The sequence below is a fragment of the Lepeophtheirus salmonis genome, chromosome 9, assembly GCF_016086655.4.
Source record: "Lepeophtheirus salmonis chromosome 9, UVic_Lsal_1.4, whole genome shotgun sequence".
Lineage (NCBI taxonomy): Eukaryota > Metazoa > Arthropoda > Copepoda > Siphonostomatoida > Caligidae > Lepeophtheirus > Lepeophtheirus salmonis.
Window position 1 is genome coordinate 15,010,843 of NC_052139.2, and position 13,369 is coordinate 15,024,211.

The 13,369-nt window shown below is 32.6% G+C and overlaps 2 protein-coding genes and 1 long non-coding RNA gene across 3 annotated transcripts; all 3 read left to right on the forward strand.

Annotated features, from left to right (window-relative positions):
- The first annotated feature begins 444 nt into the window (after positions 1–444).
- LOC121124490 (uncharacterized) lies at positions 445–13,272 on the forward strand. The gene is made up of 8 exons (XM_040719645.2): positions 445–535; positions 641–761; positions 1,062–1,694; positions 1,758–2,196; positions 7,057–7,369; positions 7,436–7,609; positions 7,676–8,818; positions 13,110–13,272. The coding sequence occupies exons 1-7, from the start codon at positions 521–523 to the stop codon at positions 7,877–7,879; spliced, it is 1,899 nt and encodes a 632-aa protein (XP_040575579.1). The 5' UTR covers positions 445–520; the 3' UTR covers positions 7,880–8,818; positions 13,110–13,272.
- On the forward strand, positions 3,925–4,390 carry LOC139906362 (uncharacterized). Its single transcript, XR_011781844.1, has 3 exons — positions 3,925–4,063; positions 4,137–4,205; positions 4,268–4,390. It is a non-coding gene; the product is annotated as an uncharacterized lncRNA (long non-coding RNA).
- Positions 11,164–12,408, forward strand: LOC121124400 (heterogeneous nuclear ribonucleoprotein K-like). The gene has a single exon (XM_040719556.1). The coding sequence runs from the start codon at positions 11,164–11,166 to the stop codon at positions 12,406–12,408; it is 1,245 nt and encodes a 414-aa protein (XP_040575490.1).
- Positions 13,273–13,369: the final 97 nt, after the last annotated feature.

The window sequence follows — 13,369 nt, forward strand, 5'->3', positions numbered from 1 at the left end:
CCCTTTATTATTGCGAATGAATAATTAATTAACCATAATTGACAATATTGAGAAAAATGAAGTCAAATGCATATACGCCAATTTATTTTTATGCAAAAATCGAAAAATAACAAGTAGCATATGGGGTTAGGTTGATTAATTATTGTACGTATATTGATTATTTCTATGGGACATCAATTAAGTTACTTTTTTTTTTTGGGGAGATCACCAAATTAAGAATGGATACTTAATTATATTATGGTATTGTACATGATGGGATATTAATTTTTCATTCCATTTCATAGGAATTTTTGGGAGGATGTATTAAAAACATGTGAGAAAAGGTGTGTCATAAAAGAATAGCATATATTTATATCTCTTGAGCTTGTTGCAAGTTTGGTTCGAGTATAGCGCGCCACATATTCACAATTACTATCTTAACCAACCCCAAACGCAATAACAAATAAAAAACAAAACATAAAGATGAGAATAAATTATATATATTATCACTACAATCTTGAACCAAAGCCTTCAATACGCAATGAAACTTCCAACGGTGACTATCTCATTTCACACAATTTGATTACTTGTAAAAACTGAATCAAGTTGTGTTGATTTAAATATTTTTTCAAAAATTAATTCATGTTATATACTTTTAAAGATACTCTTGGCGATACTATTCGCGCATCTCTCCACAGTAACTGCTGAACCAGAAGGTGGAAATGGTTTAAGAAGAAAGTTGGTTAAAGTCGTAAAAAGGAAAAGAGTTGATAGTGATCAAGGTAGGTTAAGGAACACATTTGTGGTCAAATTTTACTATTTTGATACTCCTATTTTTACTAAAATGTGTATACATGCGCATTGTACACATGCTATCAATTAAATTGTAGTAATATATTCTAATAAATTTATTTAATAACGATCGTCAACTAACCTTGGCCCACATTATATAACTAAAATTATTGGATCTAATGAATCATAATGAATTCAACTCTTTATGCATGGAATTATACAAATCCTTATTATAAACTAATCCATCGTTTTCAAAAACAAATGTGCTCATCCGTTAACTTTTTGAACAGAAAGAGAAGGTCGAAGCATCTTGGGAGGAACATTTCCATTCATTGAAGAAGCTAAACATACTTTTCATGCCTCTCAACAACGCCATCATCCTCAAAGAATATCCGCTCTTCAAAAAACTAATGATCCAACTTTTCTCGAAAAGCTTCGAGAGCATGAACGTCAACGAGAGATCATATTTGGCCAACAAAATGAACGTCAAAATGTTCCAATTCGTAGTGTAAACATTCCATCGTCTCAATCTCAATCATATAATGAGCAAGGATTATCTTCCAACTATCAATCTCAATCATACACTGATCAAGGAGTATCTTCCAACTACCACTCTCAACAGGCCATTCAACATCAACCAACTCAAGTATTTAGTCGCTCACCTGCATCTGTTGTACAAACCCAATACTCAGTTAATACTAATGAACATTATCAAGGTACTCCAGCTCGAGATCATCCGCAAAGATTACGCCTAAAAAATAAGCAAAGGCAAAATACAGGTCAACAGCAAAGAGCTCATTCTCACAAACAGTCTAATGCTGATGCTCTAAGAGAGCATAGTGCTGCTCTGAGACGGCATAAGGAAGAATTGGAAGCAGCCAAGCGATTGATCAAGTTTCATGAGGAAAGATATTTAAAACATAGTAAGGTCTTTCAGCTCTTATGCTTCATCTACTCCTATTAAATACATTCCTCATTCCAATTAGATACTGGTCACATCGTTCCTCTTCCAGCTTCACAACACCACGCCCCTGTCTATAGACCCACACCCTCTCCTCCTATTCCAAATCCCATCATATTGAATCGCAGGCGTCAGCAGATCAGAAAAATCAGAGTCCAGCGACCACGGCCGGTAATTCCCATTTCCACTCCTATTCCCGCCTATGAGCCTGTTGTTCCTCAAATCCAAGGTTATATCGAGCCTGCTGTACAAATTCAAACACATGCCGAGCCTCACATTCAACCTCAGCTACATTTTGCACCTGTTCCCCAATCCGTCAGATCCTCATCCTACGAGGCAGAACAAATCAGTCGACAAGTAGCTCCATCAATTGACATTGCTGTTCTAGCTCAAGAAAGATGTGTCGATAAAGTTGTTTATGTAGAAGAAACTGTGGAGGATGACGCCATTGAATGTCATCATAGGTAAGTTTTGAATTCATTGTATTAAGTAGGTAGTTTGTGACTTGAAGTTTCGAGTGAGTTAGTAATTAGTTCATGGTTTTATTTTTAAGCTGATGTATTTTTTATTTTACTTGAAAGATCAAGAATGTATTATATTTGCCTAATAACATCCTTTGAGATAAATTATATAAAATAAGATATATACTTCTTCTCATCATGAATAATTTTCCATAACAAAGGATGCTTCTTATGTCCTCCTTATTTAAGAGATCTCTTTATTTAATGGATCTTGCTCCATTTTGAATTACATAATGAGAGTATATTAGGAGTATTTGCACAAATTTAATGCCACAAATAGAGTTGTGGATTTACATCATTGCCCTCATTAAAGAGCATATCAGCAGCTCCTATTATAATTAAATGACATTATTTAATCTTTGATGATTAAAGTTCAATTATTTCCTTGAATTTATTCTTTTTTAACAAATAACTATACTGAATCTTTCCAAATATGTTGGCCTCCACATCGGAATTTTGATGCAAAAACGTTCGTCTATATTTGCCCTTGTATAACCATTTTCCAAACATTCTTTAATCTTGTCATATTTAATTAGCAGAATGGCAATTACTGTTAGCTAATACAGTAGCTGAAATTTATTTGGACCTTGGACTTTATTTTTAACTACATAAAACAAAGGTTGATTTATGTGTACATTACATTTTGATATAAAACTTGTTTATTTAAACGCCATCTTTGTTTTTAAAGTTTATTGACAAGTTAAATTTGTCCACGATGCAGATATATCTAAATAAAAGTATGAGCTCATGACTACATTATTTACATTATGCTGCTAAATATAATTAGTCGCATTAATTATTATGAATTATTCGCCCTTGAGTATCCTAGGCTGTTAATTGATTTATTACTTAAAGGTATGACAAAGAAGCAAGAGACACATTTCATTACATAGGTCATTTTTTGAAATAGTATATCTTTAGAGATTATCTACTACATACAAAGATAAGACTAAGTAATTACTTAAAGAGAGTTCTAGCTTACAAGGTGTGCTGCGTGTGAGGATACTCTGCACATATCATGCCCCAAAAACTATTTATTGTGTTGTATGGGCTACTTTTTTGTTTCAAAATAGAGACAAGAGTACACACCTATGGGTGCGCTAGTTATCATCCTTTTATAAATGCATTGAATTCAAAATGCAGTACGAAAACACATGTCAATAATAGTATTTCTACAAGCAGAATATATTTATTCTAATTTTAACCTTAGGTGTTTATGAATTTATTAAATCAAAAATTCGTAAGAGATGAGTCAGGGATGTCGAAAAATATAATTTGCTTTCTGCGTAAGGGCGTTGCTACTCTTTGTCCCACTCCCCTAAAATATTTGTTACTATGAGTGTAACTATGTAGTACTATTTATTAAGATACTACTTAATTTGAGAAAGGTGAAACAAATTCGAAAGGAACTTCACACACCCCTTGATTATCCAGATTTCATTTAACTGCAATATCTAATCTATATATTTAATACACAGATATATTCGGTTCAAAATAAAATAAAATTATATTGCTTCAATTCCTTTATTTCAACAAAATAGTAATGAGATAGCAATTTGTGTACAAATATCGACTATTTCAGTATTATACCCTTGTGTTCATGAATTATTACTTTTGTACTAATTGTATTTGGGTACAGTGGCGTGACCAGTTGTGTTGCTGGCTGGGCTTGCTTCCTGAGATTCTAATAAAATTGAGAAGCCTCTTGCTTCACTGTGTGATATGTTCTGGTTACGCCCCTGCTCGCGAACAAGGGGTTGGTTTGATGTTGATATAACAACGATTCCAACATCTGACTGTAGAAACACAAGTAAGCACTTTTCTCCATAATGATGTGACTGGGGTGACAATGAATACATCACAATCTATCTTTTTACCTTCAGTGTCTTCTTGAAATCATTCATCACGTTGTTGATAAAGGAGGTGGTTTGCTGCTCAATGATATCCCTTGGGTAGATGCCAATTATTTATTTTTTACTCGTGTCTATTTTAATTTCCATGCTACTCCAATAAGTTTATCATCATCATCGTTGAAACAAAAAAGTCCATGGACAATTTAATGAGATATTCATCTATAATGCATAGGTCTACATAAATGGAAATAACAATATTTCTTATAGAACAGCAGATATTATAGGTGGGGCATATTCGAATCGTTACAAGAGTTCAAGAGGTGCTTCGTCAAGTATTTATACTTTAATGGGCAAATAGAATCGGCTAGAGTAAATTATGGTCTTACGTTTTCTGTACACAAACATAAATATGTACATTCATACTTAAATATACCTCTTTAGTTTGAACAAAGTTGTCATTAAAAGTTAAATTTGTGTTAACAAACAAGTGCAAGTCATTTTAGTGAGGATTTTTGATTTTAAAATAGGGATGAGCTTGTATTGAATAATAGAAACTGTGATTTGATGTATATACAGTAGTAACATATGTTATGAATTGAAACTTGGATTCTGTCTTAGATAAACAAGTACAAATTGGATCAAAATGATATGTGTTAATAAAAAGGAAGATTTGTAAACATGGCTTAAGGTTTGCTTCTCATACAGAGAACTTGTAACAAATGAGGTAAATTAAATCATTTGGATAAATAATGATATCATATACAGCATATATAAAAATGTTTACTATCCGATTTAACCTTTGAGCGATCCTCATACTTAATAACATCCCAAGTGTCTGTTTAATCAAAAAAAATAAAACAATACTAATTTACTACTCCAATAAAAAATCGTAGGGTCTACAAAGGAAATATGTAATCAAATCAATGAAGTACAGATAGCTAGATGACACACTTGTAATTATTATCCAAACATTTCAGCGTGTAAACTATGGGCGCAGTTGGGATTTTAAACAAGGGTGAGGACCGTTCAAGGATGTCACTACATATGTAAAATATGGTAGAGGACATGTCCAATGAAGTAAACTAATTAATTTACTCTGAACACAGTGTTACCATAGTAAAATAAAAAAATTACAATCTACTTTTTGTCACCTGTCTATTTCTCTAATTTTTTCCCCTTGATCAGTGTTCTGAATATTGATTAAATATTTTTTTCTCCTGATAACACGGTTGATTTTTTTAACATCGCAGGCCAATACAACGATTTGGTATTCCCACAAAAATTACAAATTCGAGTTTAATACATTTAAAGAGTGAAAGAGCTCTTAAAACTAATACATAACTTATTTATTTACAGTCCATTCAAGGAAGTAAGGGTATTAAGTTATAAAAAAGAAGAATAAAATGTTATGACGATTAATTATTTTATCTTGAAAGTTAATATTCTTTAGATATTTCATTTTATCTAAAGAAAAAACCTCACTGCATATTATGTATTTTGACGTTTTGTCATACATTGTTGTATTGTCTGTTCGACATTTTGTACATACAATGTTTTTTCGTCCTATTATTATGAAACATAATTAGTTGATGTTATTTTTATGATATGTACAAATGAAATACTTTGTTACAAAGCTCATCCTCTATCGCCATATTTAAATTTGTAGCATACTCATTCACCCCAATTTATCAACTGTGACCCTTTTACAAAGGATAACCTACTATTAAAATAATGATTTAACTTTATTTCTCCAATGACTGGGTAATGAGATAGAGTGAGTTGCAAATAATGAAGAAATATATAAAATTACGTAAACTTGTAAAAAACAAAACAAACAGAAATGTGAATAGTATACCTTGAAAATATAAAACTTTGACTTAATTCATGCATGAGAACAATTAATTTGTAGTCTGTAAAGTTAGCTCATCTTTGAACCATGATCAATTTAGCTTTTGATGATATCGATAAATAAGTATTTTAAAGTTTTGAACAGGTCTAACAAAACCAAGCCCAATAACATTGTGTCCTTACTCGATCCGAAGCGTAGATTTTTGTCTCATATCCAACCGGACAAACTTCTTAATTTGGATTTTTGAAAAAGTATAGGCCTCATCAAAAACAAAAACCGTTCAAAAAATCCAAAAACTCGAATTTGACACTATAACAATAAATCTGATTCGAGTTTTGAAATTGGTCCAGGTTCGACTCGACTTGTGAATTTAATCTCTAACATACAAATAATTCTGAATACTTTTCTACATTCGATTTAAATATGGAAAAAATGTATTTACTTACTTATAAAACAAAACCTTTTTCGATTATAGGATTTACTCAATAAATTATAAAAGCCCCAAGAAGTCGACTTAAAAATAATAGCCCCCTAGAGACCATTTGTTATGGATCAATGAACAGTCTATTAGAAATATGCATATACTTCTTCAATTGTATTACATAACAGCACCCATCCCAAAGTATAAACTTTTTTTTTCAAAAGGATACATATAATTTGAGTGACTTGATTGACGACTTTATTCACCTTCTAACCTATGACATAATTTTTAGACATCCGGTCTTTTTTGAAGCGTCATTTGGTTATTTAATACCTTTGTGCAAATTCCATATTTGACTACACCCATGTCTTATTATTCGTCTATTGTTAATAATATATAGAAACAAATATGACCTTTTTAGTAACCTTTTATGGGTTACAATAAGCACATACTTAAACTTAAAAATAATTGAGCATTCATTATATTGAAAGAATGACAAAGAGGGGTTCTATCCCTAAATTTTTTAAATACATATAAAGTATTTAGGGTTGGTATTACGAGGTCCTGAAGCCTCTTAAAACAGAAAAAAATCCATCTAAATTAGCAATCCCCACCCTATATTTAAAAATATAACTACGTGAAGTATTTTAAATATAGTGAATTAATTATATCTTATACAGCTATGAAAAGAAATGCCACACTACCTACGTGACGGATTTTAAATCTGAAAGTGAGGAAGAATGCGAGGAAAACTTTACAAAGGATTGTTTTATTGAATACAAACCTGTTGCTATGAACGAAACTGTCGAGTTTTGTCATACCCCAATCATTAAGGATTGTAACATCGAAGGCCCTGTTACTTGTAAAACCGAATATGAAACTGATTGCCGAACTAAATATCATGAACACCAAGTCATTGATGATATACCTAACTGCAAAACAGTAAAAGAACATTCCTGCCGAGAGGTTGTGAATGGATATAAGTCAGAAGAGGTAATTTTATGGTGAAACATCTTTAGTGGCATCACAATAATAATAATTAATAATTTTTAAATTCAGAAATGCCAAGAATGGCCAGTTCAGAGATGTTCTTTGAAAACAGAGTTAGTTACAAAAACATCTCCTGAAACAAAATGTGAGAAAATCCCTAAGAAAATTTGTGCCCCTAAAGGATGTGGATTTGTATCAGGATTACCAGAATGCTTTGACAAAACAGAAACTATTATTCAAGATGTAAGTACAATGGTTTAGTTTTCTATTTTTAACAATTTTACAATTAAAGTTTATAATTAATTACAGATTCCTGAAGAAACGTGTAATCTTCAGCCACAAAAGCACTGTAAACAAGTAACAAAACTGGTTCCTAATCTTGAGCCCACTGAGGAATGTGTCGATGTTCCAAAAGAAGTTTGTACAAAGAGTACCAAGAATCCTCGAAAAATCAAGAAACCCATAACAAAAAAATGGTGCTATACACCTTCAAAAGAATCTGGTTTAATATAACATCTTCCGTACATTCATAATAATTTTAGACATCATTAAAATGAATATAGAAAAACTAATAGTTGAAGTTATCTTTTCAAACAATTTATTACCGAAGGACTGATTTCGAAAGATTTAGATATAATGTTCATATAGTATAATGATTCAATGATATAATTAATACAATAGACCTTTAAATTAGATTATAATTTATATAAATCAATTCATTGACCTGAAAGATAAAAAGACTGTTGAACATCGCACTCTTCATAAATCAATGATTCATTTCGCTCACACTCAAATAAAGCATTAAAAAAAAGAGAATTATCAACAATAATTACTACTACACATTTGAGCATATAATGTATGATTACATCATACATTTAAGCTATTGATATGTATTTTTTAAGCAACCCCATGTTTTTGGCAAAAATATTCACTAAATCCCTATGTAAGGATTATTCCTTACGTTGATTCCGTATCCATCAGTCATCACATAGTTACGTGTGCTCCTTCTAATATGAGGTATTAAGGTTTAAGCCAACCGAAAGCATGTGCAGCCGGAACATATGAATATGATTCGTACTACTCTTTATTTGATGAATGAATTACATAGCACAACAGATGTATGGTATAAAATATGAGAAGTTCCCATATTTTTTTATTATTCAATATGATTGGATCGATTTCATTTGATAGAATGACTAAATAGCATTAATCTAGGACGGCATGCCTTGAATGAGGGAAGGAGGCGGCAGATGTGGCTAAGCGTGAGTCATCTCTCAATGGCACAAGGTGAAAAAGTATCCGTTTAAAAGGAAAAGAGAAGAGAAGGAAGAGAGTCTCCCGTTGGTAGCCCTGAAGATATTGATTAAAATCCAAGCGTCTTCATTTTTTCCTCTCTTCAGATCGTAGTCTTCTCTTCCTGCCACTCAAGAAGAAATCGTATTTTGGAAGCGGGTGAGTTATGAATCATGGTGGAATCCTGGTTTGGTTTTACTCTTATTCAATTGAATCATGGTCCAAATGAATCTTATTCTGTTGGTTCATATAATACATAACCTGTTTCACTGTATCATCCTTTTCCGAGAATGATTTTTGGGAAAAATCATTTTTAATATTCTTTCTTTCATTTTTGATTGGGAGAAAAAGTTGAAACGAGATTACGGTGTTGATCGTGTCAATGACTTAAGACGAGGGACTCCTTTACGTCTCAACTGACTCTCTACTCATTCTTAGCCTCAATCCAGGAATCTGATGAGGCGTGTCCCGTTCTCGAGTTATGCCGATCATCACTTGGATTCCTTTGTTTCTCTTATGTACATTGTCAATGTCAATTAGTAATTATTGGACTGAAAGTCGAGTTATTCAAACAATTAGCGGAGTTCCCCTGTTTTAATATAGTGTATTCAATTCAAGTGGAGTGCATTTTAGCAATGTAGGAAACAGGGCTATAATGACTCGAATCTCATTTCATGTCAAAAACTTAGGTTCTATAGAGTGTTCTCACTTGACGTGAAGCGTTGTTGCTATCGGCCATTTTAGGGGCTTAAACAATCCATTTGTATAACAATGTAAACCCTTAATCTTATAGAAATTTATAACATAATCGACCATTAGATGTCAAAATAAGACCAACAAATTTAAAGACTTCAAAGTTAAACTACTAAAAAAAGCACCTTCTAATGCATAGTTTTATTCTGTATCTTAAAATAAAATGTATTTAAAATATGTTATTACATCGTTATACAATCTTATTTTCATAGTGTAGATACAAACTAACTATAACAATCGGAAGAACAAGATGTCTTTCTCTAATTATCTTACTTTTTTTCGTCCTTAATGGATAAAAAACTGTTTAAGTACAAATTTAGAGATTTTTAGTACTATCACTTTGATTTAATTCAGATATCACTAGCATAAAGTATTATTCAATGCAAGCGTGAAGCCTTTTTTTTTTACTCCTGAACTCTTTTGATGGCGTTTAATCAGGATTTATTGTAAATGTGTCACATTTTATGTAGTAAAAATATCAACTTTGAGCCACCAAGGTGGCGTTTCCTTATGATGCAATTTATGACGTCAGTGAAAACGCACTATAGAAATATAACTCCTCAAAACCGTTTGTTGTGTATTTAGTAAAGATTTCTTATTTCAAATTTTCTGAAGTTCTACATTTTTAACAATATTTTTTTTGTAGCAAAATGTCTGCATTTTATAGCTTTTACTCTTTAAATAGAAAATAAAATAGTAAAACAAATTTATGTAACTATTTTGATACCTTCAAATACCAATTTTGATGAACTTTTTAGCTTCAAATACGATTTTCATGTCACTTCTTTCTTCCGAAATCGAGTATAAAGTAAACGATATTACTAATTTTTTTGGAAGTGGTCATATATATTTTAAGATATTGTGTTTATGATGTGTAGTCTATTGAAGTTCAAAATTCAGCTAATTTTTACAAGGATTGAGATAAAAATATTCGTAAATTATAATTAATGATTAACTTGGTTTCTTTCTATAACAAACTTTATGTTGAGGAATAAATTGTTTTGATTTTTTTAATAATTCACAATTACTTCTTTAATATCACATCATTGGATTCAATTCATGCAAAGTGTGCCCGTTTAAATTAAGTTAAAGTTTGATTTATGTAACTGAAATTTAAGGATTGAAATAAGTTCTAAAAATTATTTTTATTTATAGGCTGCTATAGAGTAAACTTTTATATGAAAAATTTAATAGATTTTTGCAGGAATGCGCCGTTTTCTCGTTCGCTTTTTCTTCTATCATAAATGAATCTAATACTATTGTCTCAATTGAAATGTGTATTAACAATGTATTGGTGGTGTCCTTAAGCTTAACCCGGCATTTTATGTTCAATTACGAACTTAATTTAATTATTTCATTGATGAACAATAGATGTAAAGATAAATTCTCTCAATCAATAGTTAATTTACGTTTTTTTCATAAGATTATCCTCGGAAAATATCTTTATTGGTATATATCTAATTTTGGCCTTTTAATATCCCTTATTCCAGTCGTTATTATTGCCAGAAATTAAGAAAGAAGTCCCTTCCTAACGACCCAACCCCATAAATTTTAAACCATCGACTTTCCTGTTTCTCTATACCCTTGTTATTATTTGAGAATCCCCAAAACGATAATAACAAGAATCTGCCTAGGATAACTCCTTAAGTTAAAGACCAATCCCATATAAACAGGATCCTGAATTGAATTTTGTGATTTGGACTTAATTTTCTAAATAAAAGCTGGCGTACTTCCCACCACCTGCTTCCAACATGAAAAGAGGGCATTATGAACATGGCGGGGGTCCTGGGGGAGGCAATAAACGCCCAAGAGGAGACAAGTTCGAAATTCGTGTTCTTGTTCCCTCTAAAGTCGCAGGCTCGATTATTGGAAAAGGAGGGTGCAACATCCAGAAACTTCGAAACGATAATAATGCTGCTGTTCGTATTCCCGATTGTCCTGGACCTGAACGAGTAATGACGATTCAGACTAGCGATGCAGACACAGCTGTTAATGTACTTAGAATGAGTATCCCCTTTATGACCGAAGAAGCTGTTCGTGGAGGTCCTGGCTCCGTAAGTGGTATGCCCGAAGGCCCTCAGGAACTTCGTTTACTAATTCACCAATCGATTGTCGGTGGTATCATTGGTAGAGCTGGATTTAAAATTAAGGAGATAAGGGATGCCTCTGGTGCGAATATTAAAGTATACCAACACTGTGCTCCTCATTCCTCCGATAGATGTGTTGCAGTGTCTGGCTCTGTTGATAAGTTGTGCTTGGCATTGAAAGAAGTTTTCCAAGTCATGACATCTACTGATATAAAAGGAATGGACCAACCCTACGATCCCAATAATTTTGACACATATTATGCTGGTGGATATGGGGGTTTTGGTGGTGAAATGGACGCCGGAGCTCATTTTGGCCGAAGTGGTGGTCGTGGTGGAGTTGGTGGTGGTAGACGTGGCGGCCGTGGTGGACGTGACGATTTTAGAGGAAGGTTTGACCGTAATCGCCGTGGAGGTGGTGGTGGTGGTGGAGGCGGATATGGTTTTCAGGATTATGATGGGGGTTATGGAAATGAAGGTTATGGCAATTATGGAGGTGGTGGAGGCGGCGGCGGAGGTGGCCGACGAGGTGGAGGTGGTCGTCCATTCTCTGGATATGATGGACGAATGTCTTCTTTAGGAGGGGATGGCCCAATGCCATCTCAGGGTCCTTCTAATGACGATGATGGAAAAATTGATACAACACAAGTCACAATCCCTAAGGATTTGGCCGGAGCAATTATTGGCCCAGGAGGAACGAGAATTAGAAAAATTCGTTCTGATTCCAAAGCTAATATAACAATTGACGAGCCTTTGCCTGGCAGTAATGAGAGAATAATAACAATCAGCGGATCTGATCGTCAAATACAGACGGCACAATACCTTCTTCAGCAATCAGTTCGAGAGCATTCCGGACAAAATGTTGGAGGAGGTTCTTCGTCCTATTCTGTTCCAAATGCACAACGTTATTAAGACATAACGAATTTTATTATTTTTTCATAAGGACATTACTTTTTTCCCTTTAGTTATTTCATATGGTTAGGAAAGTGAAAATTATTATTCATTTTGCACCCACCAAAACCAGTTTAAAATTTATCTCGACGCCCGAAACCCACCCTGAAGGATGTGATCAACACCACACCAACTCGCCCCAATATATAGTTATGTGAGTACCCATCATAATTGAACAATCATATTGCCTCTAATACAGGATGTACCAAAAAAAATAAATAATTCCCTCCCATTTATTTCAGCGAGTAAAATCATATTTGAGTTTAAGTTATAAAAGTGGGGAAATTTTTAATGTCCACCCTGTATTTATAATTTCGTTTGAGTTCCTTAATATTTTATCTTGTTTTTGATGATATTTCATGTTTTTCAAATGAAATTTAAAACTCCTCACCAAATTTGCATGTGAAGTATTTATCTACATTTCTGAGAAAGGTAAAAGTCTGATTTTTAAAGACCCTACCTGGCAAATTTGAGTCTTTTCCTGTGCTGTACACCTGTTCTGTGTACATTATGCACTTTTTGTGCTGTTCTTAATTTTACTGCACAACTTTATTCAAGGGCTATCTGTCAAACTTAATAATCAAACTCATGGAATTACTTTTTTCTCAAATAAATAAATTTCAGTATTATAAAAATGTTAATTCTTTTGTTTTCTTTTGTAGGTTTCGATTTCATCTTTAATCTTACTAATCAAGGAGATAATTTATTGTTTTTTCTTTTGTTTATTTCTGATTGTTGTGTCCTTTAATATTTGAAAATATTAATATAGTGAACTATGTAATGTATTTTATTGTGTAGAAATACAATTTCTTTTCCTCTCAAAAAGCTATCTAATGGAGTTTCTCATTTAATTAAAGCTTGGTGTTTTATTATTTAAACACTGATAAACGTACTTGGTAATTTGGAATGGAAAAGCTTTCTG